Raw genomic sequence first — 26,840 nt, forward strand, 5'->3', positions numbered from 1 at the left:
CTCTATTAATTAGGGGCTTTTGTTTGTTTTTGATTACTTTATTATTGTGTGGGGAATTTTGTAGGCACGGGGAGTGCGTTGCATGCGTAATTAAAATGGTTCGCTATTCTCTACCTTGGGCTGCGGTCCGCTCACTTGACTCAGGTGGACCATGGCTAGGGGTGCTTTCCGTTAGCGGAGCCGAGTACTGGCGGGTGCAGGTCGGGCTTTGGGGTGGCCTTCGGCCGTACGATGTCAGTGTCGTATTCATCATGGCATTGTGACTCCAGCTTCATCCCCTATCTTTAGCTATTGCAACTGGCTGAATGCTGCTGTGGCCACAGAATACTGTGAATAGTTCGGTAAATGCTATAGGCAAGTATTGTTGTGTTCTAGAGAGCCTGCACAATGGAGGCAAAATGAACAGCCTGGCACGATCAAACGCTAGCATCTATGGCAACAAGGATGACTTGTACGACCGTTTGAAGAGACACGCGTACTCTGGCAAGAAAGGTATGTTTGCTGCATTCGTGAAAATACTCGTAGTAGCTAATTAAAATCCTGTACCAAATTAATGATTTCACTCTATTAATATGAAATAAATCATATGCTGCTTGAGTTAGAACTAACACAGATGTGTTGAAATAAATACTGAACAGCATTTTTTATGAAAACATATTTAAAAATTCTATATTTCACCACCTCATCAACTAATCTTTTTTTTTTTAATTAAGATAATTTTTGGAAATGATCTAACAACTTTTGTATCATCTTTCTGTAATTTATTACCAAAATTATTTTCTTTCTGATTTCAGACAAAAGTGACAGTGACAGTGAAGGCCAGTGAAAACAAATGAAGAACACGTGAATTGTTATATTTCTGGTCATTGCTACAAAATGCTCAAACCAGTTTTTTACTTTGTAAAAATAACTAAATCTATAAAAACTATTCTTAGAACAAATCAACCAAGGAAAACTTTGTTGTTCAAAAGTGTTTCCCAAAAAACTGAATTGTTTATTATTAACAGGCTGGTTGCTAAAATAGAGTTTAGGTGTAGAATAGATCATGTTTGGAACAATATTTATGGACGCTAGTGACAAATCATTGTCAAACTCTGTCTTTGCAACCAGTCAATGACATCACAACGAACAGACTGGGAAGGTGTAGTTGTAAACATTTGTAAGATTTTTTTTATTGTTTTTATAAAATGTAGTATTAAAATATGTATTTTGTTGATGTATGTGAATGTTAATGATGTTTGTAGTTAATAACTGTACAGTTCTGTTGAAATGTTTGAGCTCAATTCTAATTTTATACTCATAAATCAGTTTGAAGTTGACAAGCATCTTGCAAAATTAAGTATTCAGACTATAGAACAGATTATTTTCATATTTATTGAACTTAATTTTTTACATTTTGTTAATGACAATGACAATTTGAAGTTCCAATTATTATTTACAATGAACCCCATACATACTTGCAAAAAAAATTTGGGGCAGCCAAAAAATGTTTGATCTACGTTATCATGTTAATTTACAATGTCAAACAATTTATTAGTAGAATCAAGAAGTAATTTATTTGATGAATCGTAACACTTCACAAAAACTCAGGTAAATATTTGCTGTTGATTTAGTTAATAATTTAAATACAAAATTAAAAGGAGTTAACAAATAAACACTGACATTTATTCATAATTTTATCAATTTTATTTATGCACAAAACCCTAGTGCCATCTGTCCATTACCATTAGACGTGATAATTTCAGACAATCTTGTTTGATTTACACACATTACATTGTAACTGGAAAAAATATGTCAATGAAAAATAGTAAATACGTAGTATAAGTATTATTGTATTAAAGATGTACATAACAGAGTAGATACCATAAAAAAGTCTCTATATAGATCCACTAAAATTGAAATGTTTAAGTTAATTTAAATTATTTTACTGCTCTTTTGTCATGCAATAAAACAAGGGACAGATTCAGTAATTGAAAATCTTTGACTTCTAGAATTATTTTAGTTCAAACATGTTCATTTAGTTTAAAATAGACATAAAAACATGATGAATTTAAAAATTACAATAATTTTTCATTGTAATTCAGCACAAAAACTTCATGTAATAATTAGTGTACTTTTTTTTAGTGATACTATAGTTTTACAGATGCTGAATTTTTATGTCAGTTCACAAAGTCATATTGATAAAAATGTGTGAGGTGGCATGAACTGTAAAAGTGTGTAATTAAAATAATTGTGTATTATGTGTGTGTGTGTAATGCTGAGACTGTAAACATGTTGTATGTATTTGCTATATACAAAGCTGTGTGATTGATGGTTTTTTTTTTTTTTTTTTTTTTTATTTATTTATTTATTTTTTTTATTTATATATATAACCATGTGTGTACTGATATTCCAAGATCCGTATCATAAAGAAGAAAAATCTAGGAGCTCCTAATGCTCTGTGATGTTCTAAGTGGGACCCCATTAGAAAGGATTTATCTCTTTAAAGCATACATTTAAAAATTCAAACAAAATATTTTATACGTATTTAGTAGCTTTGGTACAGAGCAATTGCACTATTAAGTAACAAAACTGTAGTGTTGTTTAGGTACCTTCAAACAAAATTTCACATTGTAATTTCTAGTAAAGTGTTTAGATTTCTCTTCAATTTAAAAAAAAATTGGTTGTCTGTAAAGTCGGTTTACGGACGATAGTTTAACGTGATGTCATAACTTTTATGAATAAAATTGAATCATTTTTATTGAATTACAGTATCACTATTTTGTATGGATACAAAGAAGAAGTGAAATGAAATCTACAATTTAATTGAAAAATTTACGTTTGTTTGCATTCATTAATTCAAATATGTTAATTACTTTAACAAAGAGATTATTTTAACTATAACTTTTATACATGTTTGCTATTTAACTTCTTCCAATCTGTGTTATTCTGTTAAGGATAGGACGATGATAGGAAAAGTAGGAAACGAATGGGAGTGTTTCAAGTTTAATGTGCCTCGAAAAAGTCAAATCGATGGTTGTTCCAATTGAGTGGAAGAGAGATAGATGCGGTCAGGGGCGTGGGCAGGGGGGGGGGGGGGGTTAGGGGTTCAACCCCCCCCCTTCCTTAGCCCCAAATTTTAATTAAATTTCTTATTCATCACTCTAACAAATTTCATATTAAAAATTAATAAAAATTTTACCATTACAATATTTAAATTTAAGTACCGAAAACTGCTAAAATAGCACTATTTTACACCTTAAAATCCAAATTTTCCCGGGGGAGGACCCCCGGAACCCCCGCTTTAATACGGGGGTGGGGTGGGGGGAGAGCATGCTTCTTATTACCCCCCATACACAAATCCTGGCTATGCCACTGGATGCGGCGCAAGCGTACAATGAGCGTAACAGACGCAATGTTATGGGACAATGTGCGTAACGGGACACTTTTTCGTGCGTGCAGCCAGCGTTCATCGATTTATTAGACGTCAAGTCAAAAATTTAAATAAATACTCTGTATTCAATTTTAAGATGAACACGTGCATTAAATGTATTATTTAATTTAGTAATATAATCGAGTTAAATTTTAATTCACACTGAAAATCAATAAGTATGCAGAATGTTTATCCTAGTTCATTAATTTAAAATATTTATTAAATATTATGTAATAATTTATAACTTTTAATGCAAAACAAATTATACAAATTACAAAAGTCAACGCTGTACAAACACAAATGATTCCTCAGTGAAAAGTGTGGAATTTTTCATTTTTTTTTATGCTGAATTTTCTGAAATATGAATAATTAAACTTGGCACAGAAAATTAAATATCTTACTTGCAGTAATAAAATGTAAAAATTTATCTTTCATAGTTATTTACATGAGCCTGAACTATGAGGAGCCCAAGTGACTCAAGTAAGATGTAATTAACTTATTGTGAATCATGTTCATCATCCCTATCCAGTAGTTCAAGCACTGAGTGAGTCGCTACCAGTCAAGCATGGCAACTACACTGACCATGCAAAAGATCATGGCAAAGAGTGCGTACAGTGTCCAGAACAAGGTATGTACGCAGGGGAGACATGGAGGGAATATATATCCCCTCCCCCCCTTTTTCTCCACAAATCCTCAAAACATTGTTTCCTCCAGACAAATGGAGAGAATTTGGAAGCAAACCGTGAGAAAAGTGGTTCTATTCTCCCCTCCCCCCCCCCCCCTCCCCAAATGATATTCTATGTATGCTTTACGCCAAGACTACCAGTGGGCGAAGCTCTTCTGGCAGCACGCGTGTGGGGCATCGATGGTCGTACTGAACCTAAATGACACCCTGGTAATGATCTAGACTCTGCGTACGTATCACACCCTGAGACGTCAGTGGGGTCTCCATGGCCTTGTCCATAGCGTCCAGGACCTCATCGTTAATCTAGGAGGCATGTCAATCATATTTTACCCACATTTAAACACACATTAGAAGAATGCAGCCTATACTGGCAAGAAACTGCCTGGTTGCTTAATGTGTAAAACTGGCTGGAATTCCTGCAGGTACAATCTTTAATTTTATAGTAAATTAATTGGTAAACATCTCCTCTGATTATGACTCCATAGTAAAATAAATAGAAATACTAGAAATAAAAACCATTCATTCAAGCAAGTAGGTATTAATAAAATTCATAAAATGGGTTTAGCACATGTTTGGAATGAGTAATTTAAAGTTATACTACCTCTTCTACATTTATAACTTCCAGGTCAGATGCTTGTTATTGGCAATACTGCCATCTTTCATAACACCACCTCCTTCATGACTCCCTGGTAGAATGGAAATAAAATAGCTGGATTAGTTGCTGGGTTTTTAAACTAGTTCTGCCATCTATTGGCGCACTGGTAACCTAGTAACACCTTGTTTATGACTCCCTGGTAGAATGGAAATAAAATCGCTGGCTAGATGCTGTTTTTTTTTAAACTAGTGCTGCCATCTATTGGCGTACTGGTAACATAACACCTCTTTGTTTATGACTCCCTGATAGAAAGGAAATAAAAATGCTGGCTAGTTGCTGGGTTTTTTTTAACTAGTGCTGCCATCTATTGGCACACTGGTAACATAATAACACCACCTCTTTATTTATGACTCCCTGATAGAATGGAAATAAAATCTCTGGATTAGTTGCTGGGTTTTGAACTAGTGCTGCCATCTATTGGCGCACTGGTAACCTAATAACACCTCCTCCTTTATGACTCCCTGATAGAATGGAAATAAAATCGCTGGATTAGTTGCTGCGTTTTTTAAACTAGTTCTGCCATCTATTGGCGCACTGGTAACCTAATAACACCACCTCCCTTTTTATGACTCCCTGATAGAATGGAAATAAAATAGCTGTTTTAGTTGCTGGGTTTTTGAACTAGTGCTGCCATCTATTGGCGCACTGGTAACCTAATAACACCACCTCCCTTTTTATGACTGCCTGGTAGAATGGAAATAAAATCGCTGGATTAGTTGCTGCGTTTTTGAACTAGTGCTGCCATCTATTAGCGCACTGGTAACCTAATAACACCACCTCCCTTTTTATGACTCCCTGATAGAATGGAAATAAAATCGCTAATTTAGTTGCTGGGTTTTTTAACTAGTTCTGACATATATTGGCACACTGGTAACCTAATTAAATATTTATTATTTTCTTAATTTTATATCCACTTTTCATTTTTATCAAAAAAAAAATTCATTAAATTTGTTCATTTATTTTTATAAATTTTTATTATTTATTCAATTTAATAATAAATATTAAAAATAATATTTTAATTTGATGTTCAATTTTAATTTTTTATTAAATTTTTTGTTAAATTTATTTTTTTATTTTGTAAATATTAAATAACCAATAATATATATTTATTATTAATAATTTTATAATATTTAGTATTAATTAAATTAAATAATATTTTAATTTATATCAATAAATAATACATACGGATAGTTAACCTCAATTATATTGGAGCACTTGAATAAGTATAAAGGCACAATTTTTTTACTAATATTTACGTATAGTAAATAATATTAATCAAAATATCCAATTTAAATCACTACTGAATATAATTTATTAGCACATACATAATTTGCACTTGTACGAAACTAAAACACGTGTTGTGAATGTAGAAACTATAAACATGTGGATAAATATTGTAAATATGAAAACAGTGATCAGAGGCGACGAGCGTGCCAACATGTGCGACTAATAGAGGTTCTATTTCTGTTTTGTTGGTAGCTTTTTTTCGAGACTTAATGAGCGGTTCAGCAGGCAGCTTCAACCTGTTAATTTTGAGTTACAGTGATGCGCACACATCTTAAAATTTCACTCTTATAATAATTTTTTCACAACATATTTAAAGAAGTATAACTTTAAAAAATTAACATTTTATCAATGCAATTTTTTAAATGTGTTATTTAATTTTGACTAATAATGTTTTGCAGAAACTCCAGCATGAAGCAAATGCAAAATTTTCTTCACAAAACAAAACGTAAAATAATAATAATAATAAAGTATCTTGAATGCTACGTCATATAAAGTTTCTTTAAACAGTGTTTTAAAAATGCAAAATATTGAGTTTTAAATTATGATGCAATTACACTTTTTGCAAGTTGAGCGTCAACTTTCAACACTAAATTAAAATGAGCTATGTATCAAAACGGTGTAGAAATGATTAATCACGGCATTTTTGAACATTTAAATAATGCATATCTTCAACCATGTTGTAGTTTGATTGCGCATTACTCGCTGGTGAAGCTTCAGATGAAAGTTTGCAGTCTTCAAACAGATTTAACGTTCAGAGACCGTCCAGTGCAGCTCCCTTGCGGCAAAGAGACACTTTTCGGACCAGCCACACACTTCTCCCTCCCCCTCCCCTGGTTGTGTGGACAGGGGGGAGTGTATTCAGCTGCGACGGTGAATCACGTGGTCTGTTCTCCGGAGGTGGTGTAGGGGCTGGTACGGAGAGCTCAGGCCAGCGCTGCATGGGGGCTACTCCTCACTAACATTCGCCAGCTGACGACACTATCCAGAACAATATTCTCTAACCACTGTTGTTAATGGCAACACAGTATTTCGGCTTCCTTGTCACACAACCATTGTATCAAAACCACCATAGGTTTAAAAAAATTCTGGTAATCATGGAAGTAACATATATTTTTTTTTTCTTTATTTTTGGGAACTTTGTCTTTTTTTTTCCGCAGTAATTACTGCATCTTCTTAGTTCACTGATGTTAAAAAAATTTTTGGCAAAAACTTCAAAAGGTTTCTTTCAGTTAATACGTTATCATTTACACTTATTTTGCTAGTTATTGTTAAATACATATAGAGAACTATGAACTACTTTTGTCAACAATAATTGAAAGTAATTTTAGTTAACATGTTTTTCTAACCTCTATATAGCCATTAAAACTTAGCGCATTAAATAATTAAACATGTTAGTGAAATTTCTCATGTAATAAAACATGTACAGTTAATAAATATTGTAATACGTTAACACTGAATTCAATGTTTATGAACAATATATATAACTTCTGAAAGATTTTTCAGTAATATTTACTTATACAGTATTTGTATTTTACATGTTTTACCTCACTTGAGAACATTTTATTTCATCCATCTGCCATTTTAGGTCATTTTGAGTTAATGACACCTTCAACAGGGTCATTAAGTTAAGGTCAGTACGATGCGTGATAAGGTCACCATAAAGCTTACAGATATACAGAATCAATCCAAAAATATTTAAGGTCTGACGGTAACTTGAGATAAGGTCACCTTTAAAAGTTAGTAAATAGTCCCTGCAGATGCACTTGTATCAGAACAAGGCCTAGACAACTGGAGGCGAGGCAATCTCCAGCAATACAGGGTATTGAGTGTGTTAAAATAATTTTTACTAATCTTAAGTCAGGTTGTAATTCGCAATGGGTGATGAGAAGATGTCATAATAGACTAACATATCCCAAAAAATTAATTAAGTCAATTTTTTTTTTATCACTTATTGCATTCGTTGCCTTGGTTATTAGTTTTGTTCATTAAAAAAATGCATTTACAAAAGAAGATATGTATCTTATTTATTCCTACCAAACAATGTGCTAATATCCTTTTTTTATTATAAATTATTACTGTTATGGTTATCCAAACAAAATATGGTTGTTTGAAGCATACTGCGATAAATTATAATTATAATTATAATAAGGATGGCAGGCCATTGTGGCTTCAATCCATGTCTGTGCATTGCATTGCTCCATCCTTATTAAGGCTGAAATAAAACAAGACACTAGGGGGATAGAAATGTATATTAATTAAAGTATGTATTATTTGAGGGGTGTGTGGCACAGACACTACTGGCCTCCTGTGGGGCGGACAAACACACGCATGCACACACACTCGTTGGCGGGAGGTTAGGGGGCCTGCAGCGGGGTGAAGTACATTAGGCTTAGGGAGGGCATAGCCCCAGTCGACGTCAAGGTGGAGAATGTCAGCTTGCTAGTTTTCAATTTCAACTGCATTTAGAGATAAACGTGGTGGGGCAATGTGGTGAGAAGGCAGGATCTTTGCAGAAATCTGGTAAGGGTCTCTCCTGTTTCAAAAGAGGAAAGGTCAGATATTTTGCACGCGAGTGCCGTGGTAAAGGGAAATCTGTATTTCAATGTGTGGGATTCAGAAAAAATGGGTATTCGTCATAATAAAAGTTCTTAGTTTTTGATTTGGTTAAGTTTTCAGCTAGTTTCTAGAGCTGGCATTTTTCTGAAAGGTTTCTAAATGACTTTGACGGTGGCCGGACAACTCACCCCCCCCCCCCTCCCCCGGCTCTACAATCTCCTCATTACATCAGAAGCCTGCAGCCAATGAATGCAGTGCACAGGAATGCTTACCTTATATACTTAACCTTGCCTTTGTGCACTAACCATTGTTTAAATATATCTTTGCTAGTGTTAATACACTCAATTCTTCCAAGTAATAATTTTTAAAGGAACTGTATTGCTTTATTTTATCCACTTTTTTGTTCTTTAACGTTGTCTTTGATGTTTGTCCAAACATGCATCACAAAGTTTAACCTAATGTCATTTCACATTATCAAACTGCCATTAATACCCATTCTCGATTAGTGACAATGTTTTCTGCAGTAGCTCAAACAATAGGTATACGTGCAGAATGAGGTGAATTTGACAGCAGAACGGACAGGCATGTATATTTGGGCCATACGCCAAACTCTTTTGCTCATTCTGCAGTTCCGTGAAAACAGAGAGGGGCGAACCTGAGAATTGAGCATGAGCACGTGCTATTGGGGTTGGGGTAGAAAAGACTTGAGGCGGCAACAAAATAAAAGAAAAAAGACGTAGCCTCAGGCATGCGACCGTAGTGCCATCCTATGGAGAATGGTTCAACTGTTTCTTAATTCTTGCCCCGTGTTTCTGTAAATGACTTACAGATGTGATAGCACCAGAAACTGACATTGCAACCTGCAACTCTAAAGCAAAATAAACATACGTATAAAAGCCACATTTAAGTGGAAATTTGCTGTAAATGGGTTTTGTATAGTGCCGAACTAGAAATGTGGAATTGTAAATGAGTAAAAGAAAATAATTCTGTACACACTTTGAGGTATTTTTCGGTTCATGAAAATTACCTGCCGCTATTTGGGCCAACATAATAAAAATGAAAATAAAATTGAGAATTTATTTTTTCAGTCTAAAATTTTATAGAACCAAAATTCTTTTCTTGCCCAGCTCTAAAATACATACATACCTTTGATGCTTATAACAAAGACACGTCATAGATTCAATTAACCAATTAATATAAGTCCTGGCAGTAAAACCGAAGCTCTAGAAGTGACCATTTGTATTTCAGAAAACATAAATAAATACATAATTCAAACATAAATATTTTGAATTTTCAGATGAATACAGGCAATACCTACTATTCAGTCATTCTGCATTTATGCTTTTAATACACAAAATTATACATAACTATGTAACAGTCCAATACTTTTTTTAAAAGAATATAAAAAATTAATTCTAAATAAGAAATATGTATGATTTATACAACTCTCATGCAATCATCAGTCTAAAAAAAAAAAATTTATAATAAGATCATTTTTGTGCTTTTTTGTTATGTCTGCTCTCATATCTTTCTCTGTTCTACTACAAATATTATAAATAAATCCAACTAAAAAAAATTAATAACTACAATAATAACTAAATAAAACTGCATTCTTCCTTTGCACTTTTGCGATAATACTACTAAGATTTGTACAAGGTGTTATCAATTCAACTGTTTTTACACAGATAAATTTTAACATCAAAATATGAAAATACGGGAACATAAAATCAGTTATTTGACGGTTTAGTTTTTAATTTAAATAATAACAATGTAAAATCATGTATTTTTAACATAAAGGTGCTTTCAGTCAAAAAATACTTACTATGGCACATTTAAAAAATTGGGTAAGTTGAAAATGCTTTGTTTCCAACAAACGTTCCTTCTTTATAACATATCTGCCAACCCTACTTTACAGTGATCAATTAATAACCAGTATGAAATATCAATTAAAGATGATATATTTCAAAAAATAAATATCATGATGTAAAATCCTAGTTACAATTCAAAATTTCTGAGTTTCGTAACAATTTCATTATTCATTTTTTTTTTTAATTTTTAAAAATTATAAAATTAAAAAAAAAAAGTTTAAAATAAATTAATCCCCACTTGATGGCTAACTACACTCAAGACCAGTCTACCCACAAGTTGCCCTCCATACAATGCTACTGCACAGAGAGCTAGATGATTTCACAGACCAAAATTTTGCCACTCTCTAAGTGTCTGGCAACTTAACTCCAGAGTGAAATCGTAGTCCCCGGCCAACTTTAAACCACTCAGTCAAACACTTAAGAAGCTTTGAAACGGCATACACTTCACGAGTGAAACTGGTATGTATGTACTTCAAACCATTTCTGTTCACCTAAAACGTGTCACGTGAAATATAAAAATATATGTTACTCCCAAAAGGAGTGCACCCTGGCGATGCGTCACACCTGTTGCTGGAAGTACTTCAAGATGGCGAAGCGCAGGAGACGTCGCCGCCTGCGCAGCCTGAACAGGCGCGTCGCGGTGACGCGGCGGTTGCGCTCGTACAGCCAGAGCACGGACAGGAAGGTCGACAGCACCAGCACGTCCTCGTCCTCCAGCTTCATGGCCGGCCGGACGCCAGGCCCCCGCTCACGGCTCATTGTTGTTCCGACGCTGCAGGTCGCGGATCTCGATGATGTCCGTCTTCAGCCGCAGCTTGGTGATCTCCCGCCATATCTCCTGCCTGTGCCGCGGGTCCTCCACCCCCAGTCGCGCCAGCGTCGTGTCGCTGAACCGGATGAGCGTCCGGCCCGTGATCTCGTGCTGCAAGGCAAGGGGCCGGTCGTCTCGCTTTCAAACAAGGAGCACACGGGATGTCCCAACTTTGAATAGACAGCGAAGTTGGAACTGGTCAGGCATGGGCGTGAATCCTTAAAGGCATGGGGACAGAAAAGCCAAAAATAAACAACTCCTCAATGAGGGGGCCTCCTTGTCCTTGCAAAATCATAACTGTGGGGGGTATGATAAACATTACCCTCCCCCCCTACCCCAAAAGAAGAATCTCTCAGAGTTTTATCCCTGTAGGTCCGATTAAGTTGGAAAATTTACACTAATTTACTTGAAATCCTGGAAAAGTTATCAGTTCGACGACGCGATGCTCCAGTCCGTTATCACCCAAGACTTGAAAGCTTTTGTTAGAGATGGTATTTTAGTGCAGTCAAACCAACTGTAAAATAGCTAAAGCAAAAGCTCTGTTAAAAAATAAATCACTGCATAGTATAAAACAAAGTCGCTTCCCGCTGTATGTCTGTCCCTATGTACACTTAGATCTTTAAAACTACGCAACGGATTTTGATGCGGTTTTTTTTTAATGGATAGAGTGATTCAAGATGAAGGTTTACATGTATAATACGTGCATAATATAGTAGAGAAACACTGATAATTTTAGAGGTTTCTAATGTGATGTCGTAAATAAACACATTTTTTTGCGCTTACATTGCAAACGCTGGCTGAACCCTGCGAGATAGATCTAAATAATGTACTACAGTATTGTACACCTTAAAAAGGTATACAAAAAAGTCAATCTCTTAGGGATAATATACAATAATTATTTTTTATCCTTTAATTTTTATGAGAAATAATGGCTTATTTACGAAGTGATTTTAAACAATACAGCATTAATCCTTTTCCAATTAAGTACCTTAAATACATTGTGCATTTAATATACATCAATATGCCCCTTTACAGCATGTAATTTAAATGAATATTTTCGAAGATATTACAGATTTAAAATGCAGGGACATAGAACATAGTGGTTGCGGCGGTACCGGCCAAGGGTAGGCGGTGCATGCCTATAAACAATACTCACCGGATGTGGTACCGGAGAAGATGTATTGGTTCCCCGAATTCCTCTGATACCATTGGATTTACCATTCCAATTTTAACGCCTACAATTTCCGATAAAGATATCTTTCGCAATGACAATTAATAAATCGCAGGGTCAAACTTTCAATTTTGCAGGCTTAGATTTGAGCGTTGAGTGTTTTTCATATGGCCAATTATATGTCGCTCTTTCAATAGTAACCTCTAAAGAAAACATGTGTATTGTCTAATGACAAAAAAGCTGTGTAAAAGTTGTATATAGACATTCTGTAGTATATTTAGTATCAGCATTGCACCTGTGCGAAGCCGGGGGCGGGTCGCTAGTAAATAAATAAAGTAGAGCAAGAACTTGGTGCGATTTGGTGATGGAAAAAAAAAAGGGGGGGGGGGGGAGTGAGGGTAGTATAATCTTTATTTCTTTCAGAAAATGCAATATAGGTAAATAGAAAAAATAGTCAGGGAAATTTATCACTGATTTGTTTGGACACCCTGATTAGAGTTAAATACAACATCTACATACTGAATCTGTACAGACTCATAGACTGGCTTGAGTCAATTTTTGAAACAAACAACTAATTTTCTGATTTAATCAATATCTTGATATCGTCCAGGACTATGCCCACTTCAGCCCTGTGTCCCATCTCCCTCCTCATCTCTGTACACATGCAGGTGAGCTTGAATAGCAGTCTGCCAGCCAGTTGGCACTTGTATGTTATACAGGCAGCAACTTTTATTTATCTTAAGAACATATGGGGCCGCATTGAATACATAAACACACTATTCTGATAGGGTTTTTTTTTAATATGACTGCAAAAAACAACTTTCAAGCATTTTAACATTGTACCAAAAATAAAAATAAATTAATATAAAGTTTAAGTTTACAAAATTGTGAGAAATGTTAATCAGACATAACTAATATATAGTTTTCATGTATGTTAAACTGTTTTATATGTTTCTATGTTTGTCAGTTTAACCAATATTTAAAAATGTAAGATGGATTTCTTGTTAGCAATTACTAATTCCATTTTTGGCCAAACAGAAACTGATCATGTGAGAACTTGTCATATAAATACTGAATGTGTGTTGACGAGATCATACTACATATGAGGGCAGTTATTTTTATTATGTGTTCAGTAAATTTTCAATACCGGTAACTCCAAAAATTATGAAAATTAAACTTAAAAAAAAACCAACATACTCAGCAAGTTACCTGAAGGAAATTGTCTGCGTAGAGAGGATAATAATCACTGCAGTGACGTCTCAACCACTTCTGCACCTCAGAAACAGTCCACAGGTACACCGGCCTGGGTCTTGCAGACTTGCTCTGCAATAATCAACAGAGCTTTAACTTACGCACAGAACAGGATTCGGACACATTTTTGTAATGTTTTAGGTAAGTAAAAAAAAATTGTGTGAATGTTGGTTAGGTTAACTACATAAAAAAATTTTGAACTCTTATTAACGATAGGTTAGACAGGGTTAGTTAAGCTACACTAAATAGCTGAATTTAAAATTAATTCATAACCAACCCATTAAATGATTTTTCAGTAGGCCTAGTTAAAATGTAGCTAACTTAACCTAACCAATAGTCCTTACTTTTTACAGTAATTTAAATGCAGCTACCAGGATGTCACTCAAATCGGGAAAAAAAATTTATCTCATTGCCATGTCAATAATTACAAATTTCACTGGCGAAATTTTAAAAATAATTTACCTAACTTGCAATCTTCTGAAAGAAATAAAGACAATCCAGCCTCCACCATTCCTATAGCTGTACCAGTTCAAACAGAACCTTGCATACGTCACTTTACATTGTGTATGACTGCACAAAAACACCATCTGGGAAATAATGTGTTCAAAGTCTGGGTGATGGGAAACAGGAACATGACATTTCCACCTCAAAATTCTATGACCGAGGATTTCCACGACTTATCAAATTTTAACGTAAATTCCCTGATTTTCCCTGACTAATTTAATCTTCCCAAACTTTTCCCTGACTCTCTAGAATGTGGACACACTTAACTACTTTAAAGTATTTTAAAAATACCTAGCTAACATACAGTGGCGTAGCGTGCCATCTCGGCGCCTGGGGCGGGAGACCCATTTTGCCGCCCCCATTCTATAGGTGCTTAGTTAAAATTAAATTTCACATGCAATGAGGTATCTTTTATTGAAGTTAAAATAGGATGAGCGGTTTTATAAGCGGATTCTTCGGGCCTTATGAGCAGCGAAGTCAGAAATAACTTTGTCAAAATCAATATTAGCAGCCAATTCTTGTTCAATCGACAATATAGCCAAGTTTGATAGTCTAGCGGAGCTCATAGTAGATCTGAGGTAATTTTTTATTAGCTTCAACTTCGAAAAACTTCTCTCACAACTTGCAACACTAATCGCCAAAGTCAAATATATACGAATCAAGATGACTATATTTGGAACCGAAATTCCGAGATTCAGTTTTTGAATGAACTGGAGGAGCTCCAGTGGTCCTTTACCACTTATATCTTCCTCTGATTCAGAACAGGCAACAACAACAAACTGCTGAAGACGCTTCCGCTCCATCTGAAACTCGTCCTTGTCGATGTCTTCTAATACATGGGAAAGATCACACTCGAACTTGCTGTCCAAAAGTTTCGCTGGCATCAAAAATCCAAACTTGTCCGATATTTCTTGAATTTGCTGGAATCGAGTCGTCATTTCTTGAATGATCTTGTCGAATGATGCGATAGTCTCTCGACGGATTTCCTGTTCGTGAGACAAAGCTGCATCTTCAGAAGATTCATCGCCATGCATGCGTTTTTTCCTACGAATTCTTCTCGTTTTGAGTTCGATTCCGAGTTTTTCGCAGAGAGTCTTAGCAAAGTCAATTGCTTCTTGCACGAAACGGTCTCTACTTTCCACTAAGAGGGTTTTCAAAGCGCAGAGTTTCTGAGCACACTTATCCACACTTAGTCCTCGTTGCTGCAGGTAAATCTGTGCGTCATCTACTTCAGGTAGCACTGCAGCCCAAAAGCCATGAAAAGTTAGGAAGTTAAATGACTGCATGGCTGTCAGGAGAAGACTGGCTCCCGATCTTGTTTCGGAAGTTTGAGATGAATCTGTTAATTGTTCCAGTACCTCAATAACTACCTAAAACTTATTTTTAAGCATCTTGACAGCTACATGTCTAGCGCTCCAGCGCGTTTCAGTGACTCGTTTTACTGCTTGACCTGTGATGGCAACCAAAGCGTTCCATCGAACAGTTGATGCGGAAAAGAAGGCAAACAGCTTCTCCAGAGTTCCAAAAAACGTCACGGAATCCACTGATTCAGAAGCAGCGTGTACCCCAGCCAAGTTTAGTGAGTGGTTTGTGCATGCAACGAATATAGCTTTCGGATTCAGTGCTTTAATCCGGGCTTGAACTCCATTGTGGATCCCTGACATTGTGGCAGCATTGTCATAAGCCTGTCCTCTCAGATTCTGTATGTCCAGTCCGTCTGATGTTATCTTCGCGATTATATCGTTGCTGAGATCTTCTGCATTTTTTCCTTTTGGTTCGAAGAAGTCAATGAAAGATTCTACCACGGCGACTTTTTCTCCTTCGATATACGTATCGCAGAACTTGGCTCATTTGGTCATTGTGGGAGATGTCTGGTGTACTTTCGAAGATTACGTAATAATATTTAGCTTCTTGAATACGACGGATGATGGTGGATCGAACTTGCTGTCCCAGTAAGTTTATAAATTTATTCTGGGTTTCTGGAGATAGATACGAAACTGAGACACTTGCTCCCAGCTTTATCTTTGTCAGGTGTTCCATTAGAAGAGGGTCGTATTTAGCTAGGAGGTGCACTAACTCCAGAATGTTCCCGCGATTGCCACTATCATCTCCTCGAATGTCTTCTCGATGTCCTCTGAAGGCCAGATTCTGTTTGGCTAAGAACTGGATAATATTCAGCAACCTGTACAGTACATCTCTCCACTTCTTCTCCTCACTTTCGAAAACTTCTTGTTGTTTCTGATCGATGGTTGCTTTACAGTTCAGGCGAACTTCCAACTCCTTCCATTTCAAGAAGCTCTGTTCATGGCCCAGGCTATTTTCATAGTCTCCTATTCTTGGATTTAGATTCCACCATTTGTTGAATCCTTCTTCAGATGCGAAGTTAGAGCCGGAATTGCCAAACAGCTTGCAAGAAAAACAATACAAGGATTGCTTCAAAGGCGAGTACACCATCCATGTTCGGAGAACCTTTTCGCCATTAGATAATGGTTTGTAGAACCGCTCTTTGGTTAGTTTTCGGGTACCGCCTTTCGTTGAAGTCCCCGAGCGAACAACATCGGCAAATTTGGAATTGATGTGCTGTACTGAGTCAGATCCGCGACATACTAGAAGCGTTCTTACTTCCTCGGTCATAGGAGAAGGCTAGCAACCTACATCGTCGAGATTCACATCTTTGATTTCGGCAGGAGCAGAAGGCACGATTTCAATTATGTCTTCTTTGGCAACATTCACTTTTTCTGCAGGCTTATGACTAGATGCTTGAGGTCCTTTTGATGAGTCGACTTTGTCTTGACCCTGCTCTGTGGTGGGACCAGAACTACTTCCAACTGCGACGGCAGGTACGTCTTCTTCTTGTACCTGTAAAATAAGTTATGTATTCCCATGAATATTGGCTGGAGGACACGTTCGAATTTAAAATAAGTATTTTATCTATCACAAAACAAAAGTGGTTTTGGTGATGGCGCGGTTTGCCGGGCTTATAGGAAAATTTTCGAACAAAATTGATTTTGTATGGCAGCTACCTTTTTTAGAGTTTCCCGGTAAAAACTGACTGAGTAAGCCATGTTATAGATGTTATTAAAAGATAAAATTACGAGAAATTTGAGAAAAATCGTTGGCGCCATTTTTGAGCTAAATGAAAAATTATGTTTTCTTTGTATGACAGGTACCATAAATAATCAAGTTATCCAAAAACAAAAAAAAAATATTCCTTGATTACTACTAGATTTACAAAACATCCCCTATTGAAGTTTTAAATTCAAGTAGCAGGACAAAATTCAGTCGTAAACTTAAAAAGATGTACCTTAACTCAATGTAATTTATGTTAATATACTCCATACTTTTTAAACAATAATCAATGTTCAAACAGCTATTAGAGAAATTTTAAGTGTATTATAAAATAAGATTTAATGAACGAGCGTGACTCCGTACTCGCAGACAAACCTAGGAGAATAGGGTTTGCGAGACTAATGTAAGAAATATTGTAACTTCTGTAAACAATAAATAAATAATAATAATAATAAATAACTGGAGTAATTCTAGGCCATGCATGATTCTAGATGGAGGAATCATATACCTACTTACACTTGAATCACTTCCGCTGCTGCAGGATGCCACCGAAGACGTTAACGTGGCTTTCGAACCAGAACTGGAACTAAAATATTTCAGTAATGCACCTTGAGACTTCTTCGCATCTGCTTCTTTCTTAGCCTTTTTTTTTTTTTGCGGAATCCCGCACCGCTTTCTTTGACTCTTTTCATTTTCAAAAACTAGTTCAAAGATTGGGTAAAGTTCTAAATGTTTAGTTTTAGAAGATTCAACAGTATTTAAAAGATCGAAACACAATCAAAATGACTTTCGTTCCCTATCCGAAACTCTCGCGAAACAAACATACGAGTAAAGCGTGATTGCGTAACGGTACTTCACGATGCACTAAAACAAACAAAGATCAGTACTGTAGCATGTGTGCTACAGCTGCTACCTTTGATAATGTTTATGTTGGCAGAAATGGTTAACGTATTTTATTAATCTTTCGGATGCCCTGGTAATAAGAGTTATTTTAGATTTAAGTTGGTTATATGTTGTTTTAAAAAAGAAATTTGTAATTATTATTTAGTCTAATTATTTTTAAGTTTAAGATTTTAAGTTATAAAATTGGTCTGGAAAGTTCGAGGACTCTATACCGAATATGTTGGTAATCGCTGCGCTAGACGGCGCGCGAGCAGAACAGCTGATTGTGTGACGTCAGGTGAGACGGGCGAGCGGAGTCGCCTGGTAGGCCCAGGCGGGCGCGCACGTGAAGTAAAACGCGGGTTGGCCATGGTGATGGTTCCTCATCGAAGTAACTGTATACGAGTGTTCCTTTTTGAATATGAACGGGGTTCATTTATATAATTTAGAACGCTTTGGTACAATGAACGCGAGTGGTTGGTGAGGCGTGTGTGAATATCGCGAGGATTTTCCAAGGATGAATTATGTGCGCCGAAATAAACTCCAAGACGGTATGGCGAAGGATTCGTCATATCCGTACAATTACCTGCAGCTACGGTAACGTATAATGGCAAGGGTTTGCCATTAAAAACACTCGTGAGCAAACGAGTGTATTTGGTGACCGGACATCACGACGTCAAAAAGCAAGTAAGTGCCAGCCGTGCCACTGCCCCGTTGACCCCTTTGCCCCTGGCGCGAAACTATAATTTGTGGATTTTTGGGATTTAAATTAACGGACTAATAAAACTGACACTGGGATTTTACGTTCAGCGTGTTTCACCCAATCCCTGCCAGACCTAGAAGAAAAAAGACGTCGACCGTTAGAAAATGACTTAACTGAGAAGGGCTTGTAAAACCATAATTTCTAATTTGCTAAATTTTTGGTATATTTATTTGCATGTTAAGGTGTGTCAATTTTTTGCTAGATTTCGCCTATGTTAATTGGTATTTACAGCGGTGATACGCCCGGTGCGTATCTGTATTTGTATTTGTATTAGTATGTTCTTATATATTTTAAATGCCTTTTTGGTAATTATATTTAATTTTCGGAGCTCCGAAGTATATGATAAAATTATAATTTTTTGGGGGAATTGTTAAAGTATTTTTTAGTATTATTATATAGCTATTTTTTATAAGTAGTAATAGGGTATGTATTTTATGATGGATGCGCCGATTTGTGATGAAACGATTTTATGATATATATATATATGTGTATATATATATATATATATATATATATATATATATATATATATATATATTAAATGTTGTCATATAAATTTTGCGTCTTTTTAAGTTGCTGCCTCCTCTCACTGTTCGCAACCTTATTAGTATTTTTTAAGCCTGCTATTAGTTTGGTTTTTAATATTTTTTTGGGTTTACCTGCGCTCGCGGTACGGGGCAATATAGGAGTTTTACTGTGTCCCGGTTTGCGGAAGTTGTTTGGTTTGCCCTGGGTTAAGGTCAAACTTTACAGTACAATGCGTAGTACTAAATTCAATGAGTGCGAAAGGGAGGCATCGACACGGGCCGACGCGTGAAACAAAAGATTTTGTATGAGTAATGAACACAATAAGGAGTGCCGCTCAACTCGGCTCACGTGCGCCGGGCGGCGCGGCGTGATGCGATGTTGCCGTTCGTATGTAAACAAACAAACGTTATAAAGAGCTCTGTAAGTGATTTCGCAGTTTTTCTTTTAAATAAATATTAAAAAATAGTTGGTGCGCAAAATTTTAGATAAAAATGGAACATTATAGTGTGTCTGACACATGTCATGAATGAATCATAGATCAGATCTCAATCCACTTCACTGGCGACCCGCCCCCGCGGGCTGCCGCCCGGGGCGGGCCGCCCCCTCCGCCCCACCCACGCTACGCCACTGCTAACATAACCACTAGTTAAAACTATAAACAACTTGTCATGTCCTGCAATTGGCCTCGGCGCCCCCTGTGCGAGTGCTACATGCTCATCCCTGAAACAAACATGGCTGCCTGGACACCGCAAGGTATTTTTTACCTAATCTCTATGCCTAAGCTAGTCATCCTGTAAGATGATGATGCACCTGATGCCAATAGATGGTGCCTGCTGCAGAATGTAAATAAGTGGGATTCATTGTGTCATTACTCAGGGAAGAAGCGGCCTTCGGCTCGTGTTGGGAGCATCCCGAGAGTCAGAAATTAGCATATGATCAGTACAGTTAGTGACATCTTATAGAACATGCTGCAAAGGCTAAATCTGTAAATATTGACTGTAATTATAATGTAAACGACTTGTATATAAGCTTGGCTTGTACTGTACCAGTCAGAGATCCTTACCCCAGAGAAATCTGGGGAAATACAGCAGAAATCTAAAATTGGGTGTATTACTTTCTGCTCTCCTGTTCTCCCCTCTCATTCTTTCTCTCTCTCCTTCCTCCAGAGCGGCCTTCGGAATTACGCTCTGAAATCCTTTGCTGGAGCGGACCTTGGGATTACGCTCTAGCATCCCTCTTCCTCTGGAGCGGCCTTTCGAGGATTACGCTCTAGGACTTTACCCTCCCTCCTCCTCCTTGTTGCCCAGCAAGAGGGAAAGCTGCAGCCCTGCTCTGCCTGGCAGACTGCCCGCCTTCAGGAGCTGTTTGACAGTGACGACTGAGGACATCACACCCCAGGAGGGTGTTCAACCCACTTCAAGCCACTCCAGCACTGGACGCTGTTGCCGGGACACGTCAAACTGGTAAACTAATGGAATATTACATAGAGAATTATTGAAAACCAGGAGGGTGTTCAACCCACTTCAAGCCACTCCAGCACTGGACGCTGTTGCCGGGACACGTCAAACTGGTAAACTAATGGAATATTACATAGAGAATTATTGAAAAACATGTATGGAAATTTAAAAAAAAAAATTTCAATTTTATTTTGAAGAAAAGAGGCATTCCTTCAGAATTACCTTCTGAACTTTATTCCCTCCCTAATACCTAGTGTAAATTGACAAACATTCCTTTTTGCTAAGATAATCAAGTGACATTGGCAGTGCTCAAAAAGACAATTGACTGCAGAGCAAAGTGAAGAATGAAATGAAATTGAATGGAATTGATTATCACAAACACGTTCAGCTTGTACACAAGAAGAAAGGGAAAATGCATCCGAAGATGATATGCATCAAACGTGACCATATGCCATTAGAAACCAATCTCTCGACAATGAATTTGTAGTTGTGGAAGAAGACGATTAAATGTTGCATTGCATACTCATCGAGCTGCATTCTGTTATAATGTGATAACTCATTACAGTGCAGACCAATACGCTGCTATTGCATTGATGCGCGGTGTGTGCCCACATTGCAAAGCATTGAAATACATAAATGAAACTCCTGGATTGTTTTGCACAAGTGGCAAAGTCAAATTGGCACCATTGGTCCCACAACTAGAGTAATTGCACTCATTGGTTGCTGGAAAAGGAACATTCCACACATTCCACAAATATCAACCAACCACTTTTTGCAATGGCACCCAGCTTGTGTTGACGAACCTGATGAACACCAACATCGAAGCAATAATTCATAAAAGAGAAGACTTTTGATACATGGAATTCCAATGATTCCAACCGACATGCCATTCTTCTTTAAATGCTTGCAATTTTTGGTGTGGCTTGCATTCGCAATGACTATAAACAAATCACAAGGGCAGTCATTGAATGTTTGCAGTATTACCCTTTAAAATCCATGCTTCTCGCATGGTCAATTGTATGACGCCTGTTCCCGTGTCAGAAAACAATCAGCTTTGGTTGTTTAAACCCCAGACCACAAAACAAAAAATGTTGTGTATCATAAAGAATTGTAATGAACGAAATGGTGATGTCACAGCACACCAATCTAATCAAAGCATTTCTTTGTTTTGATTTTTACCTGAAATTCTGACTTATTTCAATAAATTGTGACTTAAATTTTGAAACCAAACAGCATGGTTAAAATAACTTTCATTATATGCTCTTTTACGTCCTCTTTTCATAACCGCCTGCGGAGATAAGAAATTCCAAATACTTTAGGAGATATCGAATTTTTTTAATTTTCATATTTGGGCAATATTTGTTAAAAAAAAATTTAAAATTCCAAAAATACCTTTATTCTGTGCTCTTTAACTTCCTCTTTTCATTAAACCCGGCGGAGATCATAAATTCCAAATACTTTAGCAGATATGGAATTTTTTAATTTTCATGCTGTGCACTGACGCGGCGTTCAGCGGGAAGCGTACGATTCACTCATCCTTCTGGACATACCCAAATACTCACGTTCGCAAGCCTTCTTTTCTTAAAATTAGCAAGAAGTAATTAAAAATACTTTAAAACATTGTGGATGGTTGGTTATATTAGCTACATTAAAAAAAACTGTAAAATCATTTTATGGTTGCTTAGCAAATAACTTTTTAATATGTAGCTATCCAGCGCTAGGAAACCGTTTACATGATTTCACAGTATTTTTAATGTAGCTATCCTAACCAAATCAACCATCCACAATGTTTTAAAGTATTTATAATGTAGCTAACATAACCTAATTGACCATTAGTTTTCATGAGTTGCATATTTATTTAAAATAAAAAAAAAACCAAAGATGCACGATTGGGCATTTGCCTCTCGTCTGTTGAAAGAAGGCTTGCCAACGTGAGTATTCGGGTATGTCCAGAAGGATGAGTGAATCGTAGGCTTCCCGCGTTCACCATTGTTGCTTGTTTACAAGTATGATTTTTTTTTTTTCGCGTCGTAGTTGAACGACTACATCACGTAAAAAGAAAATTACATGAGTTCCTACTGTTCATCCTTTTTCCCGGTTTGTTAGGTCAGGTCAGCTACATTATAAATACTTTAAAACTAAACAACCATTAAAGTTAATTTTTATTATTTTTAATGTCCGTTCAGTTTCAAAGTATTTATACTGTAGCTGACCTGACCTAATCTACCTTTGTCCCGTTTTGTTAGGTCACGTCAGTTACATTATAAATACTTAAAACTATACAAGTAAAATTAATTGATATTATTTTTAATTTCCGTTTATTTTGAAGTATTTATAATGTAACTAACCTTACATAATGGAAAATTTCTGTTATTTAGGCATTCACGCGCACACGGCAAAATATAAAATGGCGTCTGTTGAATGATTACACAGGGCTTGTATTGCAAAATAAGAACGGCGATATCTCCAAAAGTAATTGGAATTTTTTATCTCCGCAGGCGGTTATGAAAAGAAGACGTAAAAGAGCATATAATGAAAGTTATTTTATATTTGTACGATTTTTTTTGGTGCTAATCCGTACACTACATATTTACCATACTTTTAAATAAACAACCATTTAAATTAATTCATATTATTTTTAATGTCCGCTTAGTTTGAAAGTATTTATAATGTAACTGACCTGACCTAATCGACCATTTTAATTCCTACTGTTCATCCTTTGTCCCGGTTTGTTTGGTCAGGTCAGTTACATTATAAATATTTTAAAACTAAACAGCCATTAAAATAATTCACATTATTTTTAATGTCGGCTTAGTTGGAAAGTATTAATAATGTAACTGACCTGACTTAATCGACCATTTTATTAATTACGCATTCACGAACACAGGCAAAATAACAAAAATTTCAACGGTCGAATGGTTGCACAGGTCTTGTATTGCAAAATTTAAAAATTCGATATCTCCTAAAGTATTTGGAATTTCTTATCTCCGCCGGTTGTTTTGAAAAGAGGAAGTGAAAGAGCATATAATAAAAGTATTTTCGGGTTTTTAGCAATTTTTTTTCGCAAATACCGCTACTCTACATATTTACCCTGCAGGTAACTTACAATTGCTGAGCTACTATGGATTTCTATTCTACTAGTTCTAATTTTATCCATATAATTACGCACTACTAAGTTACCCAATACCGTAGCATTAGCAACCAAAATAAACAAACTAATGGCGTTAAGTTTATGCCCGTTGTAAAGCCAAACCGCTGCCTTAGTTTTGTATTGTAAAATTGTAAAATGCTTATCGCTAAAACTATCCATGTTACCTTTGTTTAGTGTGACAGGGCCTTAATCACTTAATAACCCTGTAGCGTAAACGAGCAAATTGGAGTATTTAAATACAGACAGTAACTTACCTTAGGTTTGCTATAAGTCACAACTTCTTCCACCATTTCTCATGTCAATATTTTTATGATTACTTTATTATTTTTCGTTCGACAGCAAAAAGGTTAAGCCAAAGAGCACATAGACTTTTCGACATGCACAATTATTTACCCCCGTGGATTGTGAAAAGGAAGCCGTCTTTCCACAGACGAGAGAGCCACACCCGAAGTTACTCGAAGTTTTCCGAAGTTCATGCTCGCTTTTTTTCCCCATATCTTTAATGTAGCTATCCCAACAATCGTGATCCCAACCAAATCAACCGTCCACAATGTTTTAAAGTATTTATAATGTAGCTAACCTAACCTAATTGACCATTAGTATCCTTTTACCAACACATTTACAATGAACAAAAAAAAAAACCGAAGATGCACAATCGGGCGTTAGGCTCTCTCGTTTGTGAAAATTGTGAAACGTTAACTTAAAAACAATTATTAATAGGACAATATAGAAAAATCAGACCTTTTAACATGGCGAAAACTGGCAACACCCGACAGAAAGCGATCTTAGCGTTTTGGCCTGAAGAACACCCGTGAAATTGCTGTTGGAATTCAGTTTTTGTTCTATTAATGATTTTATAGAAGCAAAACTATGCTAAAAGTTTATTATTATTATTATTATTATTATTATTATTATATGATGTATATTTTTTTCTATTATTTTTGTTTATGTGTATATGATTGTACTTAAATGTGTATTCATAGTGTTTAATATTCTAGCCGAGTCCTATAATACTACACATGTACAATATAATTGTATATTTTTGTAGTCGACTTGGACAATAAACCTCCTACTACTACTACTACTACTACTACTACTACTACTACTACTACTACTACTACTACTATTACTACTAATTCCCTATGTTGACATGTTGTACGGTAATCATCAGCAATGTTGAAATTTATAGCAGTTTAATATCTGTATAAGTAAATTATGAGATATATTTGATAACCTTAATTAGTTAAATTGCCTAATTTATATCTAAATAAATTTTTTGGTGGTTTTCTCTTTCTACATCCGATCTAGGTTTAAAAATAATAAGAGCATTTAAGTTTTCCCAATTGTTAATATAGTTGGAAGGTTTTTTTTTTTTTAAGTAAAATACAAATAATACACAAGTTTGGCTAAAATAAACCATACATTTGTAGCATTGACTGCATTTAACCATGGCTAGTGCCAATCATCGATGAATACATAGTAATAAAATCGTTTAATGTGACATCCCACGGCTTCTGGTCCCTGATTCCCCGTTTACGTAAAAGTCCTGTTGTGCCCGTTCTGCTCTCGTCGGTTATGTGTGGGTCCAGGCCGACGTGGCCGGGACCGGGAAATACGGGACCTGGAGGGAGAGTTAGGTGAGGAGGGATAGTAGTAGGCTGTTCCAAGGATAACTCGGCGTTGACGATTTCACGAGCCTCTTTTATTGACGTTTTAGAGCCTGCCGCAGCCTGGCGGAACCGCCGCGGAACAAGCGCCCCTCCCGCGGCGACCCGGACTCCCGTAAGACCGTACTGTCCGTTAAGACATCCTGACACGGATTGGGAATTTTCCAACGTAATACTGACCCCGTTTAAGGTTACTCCGCGAAGAAGCGCAATGCGTGCGCGGCCCGTTACGTAACGTTTTGTAAAGACGACGTAAGTTCAGAGACCCATAATTGCACGTCCGCGTTCTGGAACTCTCGACTGGTAACGTCCCTCGAAAGACTCGTAAATTCAGTAAGACGACGAATGACTCGCGGAGGCAGCTCGGCTGCCGCGACAATCCGTGAACTAAAACGTACGACTGGCCACGAGCTCAAGGTACGCGCCTCGCGAGCAGCACGGAGCGGCGTACACGACTGTCTCGGTTCGAGCCCTGAACACGACTGACTCTCCCCGCCTGCCAGCGGGCCGGAGCCCTCGGGCTGCGGGGGAGGTGAGGAGAAATCGGCCGGCGTGGGAGAGGTCCCGCCCCGTGGCGTGTCAGGCTGCAATTACATACTAGCACACTTGAGAAAACACAGAATATTTACACAGCTAAACGAAAACATTAATCACAAGCAAATTTACAGAATTAATAAATTACGATTACATTATTTACATACTTGTTGAGGCCCGTGACCATTTGGGAAAATATACAAACACAGAATTATTATTGCACAAAAGAAGCCACTGGCATGCTAGGGCGCACGCGGGTGCGTCCCTGGCCGATGCACTGCACTGAGGGTTCACTGGGGAAACAAGGGAGGACGTTGACGAGGCATAACGGCCTGAAGGAGCCGAGGAGACACTTGGGTCGACATCAAATGATTTTACAAAAAAACTGTCTGTAGCAAAAACTACTTCCTGGGAAAATAACTGTAATTTTAAATGCTGAACAAATATTATTTTATTTGTTAGTTTACCACACAAAAGAAAAAGTATTTTCTCAAAACAAACTCTACATAGCTTGCTTTGTGATTAACTATTGTTATAAATAGTCTTAACGCGAATACACTGAATTCTACCAGTTATAGTTTTAAAAGAA

The 26,840-nt window shown here is 36.6% G+C and overlaps 2 protein-coding genes across 5 annotated transcripts in view; one reads left to right on the plus strand and one right to left on the minus strand.

Annotated features, from left to right (window-relative positions):
• The window catches only part of LOC134542931 (sushi, von Willebrand factor type A, EGF and pentraxin domain-containing protein 1), a 259,383-nt gene extending 257,072 nt beyond the window's left edge, over window positions 1-2,311 (plus strand). For 2 of the 3 annotated variants that reach the window (XM_063387537.1, XM_063387540.1), the window contains 2 exons: window positions 376-492; window positions 795-2,311. In XM_063387537.1, coding sequence (XP_063243607.1) covers window positions 376-492; window positions 795-826 — 149 coding nt within the window. In that variant the 3' untranslated portion in view covers window positions 827-2,311. Of the gene's footprint in view, window positions 1-375; window positions 493-794 lie in introns of those variants that run through there. The other variant, XM_063387539.1, reaches the window with a different exon arrangement.
• A 7,347-nt stretch (window positions 2,312-9,658) lies between these two features.
• Window positions 9,659-24,445, minus strand: LOC134542851 (protein aveugle). 2 transcript variants are annotated; one of them, XM_063387421.1, is made up of 3 exons: window positions 24,305-24,445; window positions 13,655-13,768; window positions 9,659-11,385 (listed from the first exon to the last, which is right to left on the minus strand). In XM_063387421.1, the coding sequence occupies exons 1-3, from the start codon at window positions 24,338-24,340 to the stop codon at window positions 11,212-11,214; spliced, it is 324 nt and encodes a 107-aa protein (XP_063243491.1). In that variant the 5' UTR covers window positions 24,341-24,445; the 3' UTR covers window positions 9,659-11,211. The 2 variants fall into 2 exon arrangements, with proteins under 2 accessions (XP_063243491.1, XP_063243490.1); XM_063387420.1 differs by having other exon boundaries at window positions 9,659-11,412; window positions 24,305-24,439.
• Between the last annotated feature and the right edge of the window lie 2,395 nt (window positions 24,446-26,840).

Source organism: Bacillus rossius, assembly GCF_032445375.1.
Source record: "Bacillus rossius redtenbacheri isolate Brsri chromosome 9 unlocalized genomic scaffold, Brsri_v3 Brsri_v3_scf9_2, whole genome shotgun sequence".
In the NCBI taxonomy this organism is placed as follows: Eukaryota; Metazoa; Arthropoda; class Insecta; order Phasmatodea; family Bacillidae; genus Bacillus; species Bacillus rossius.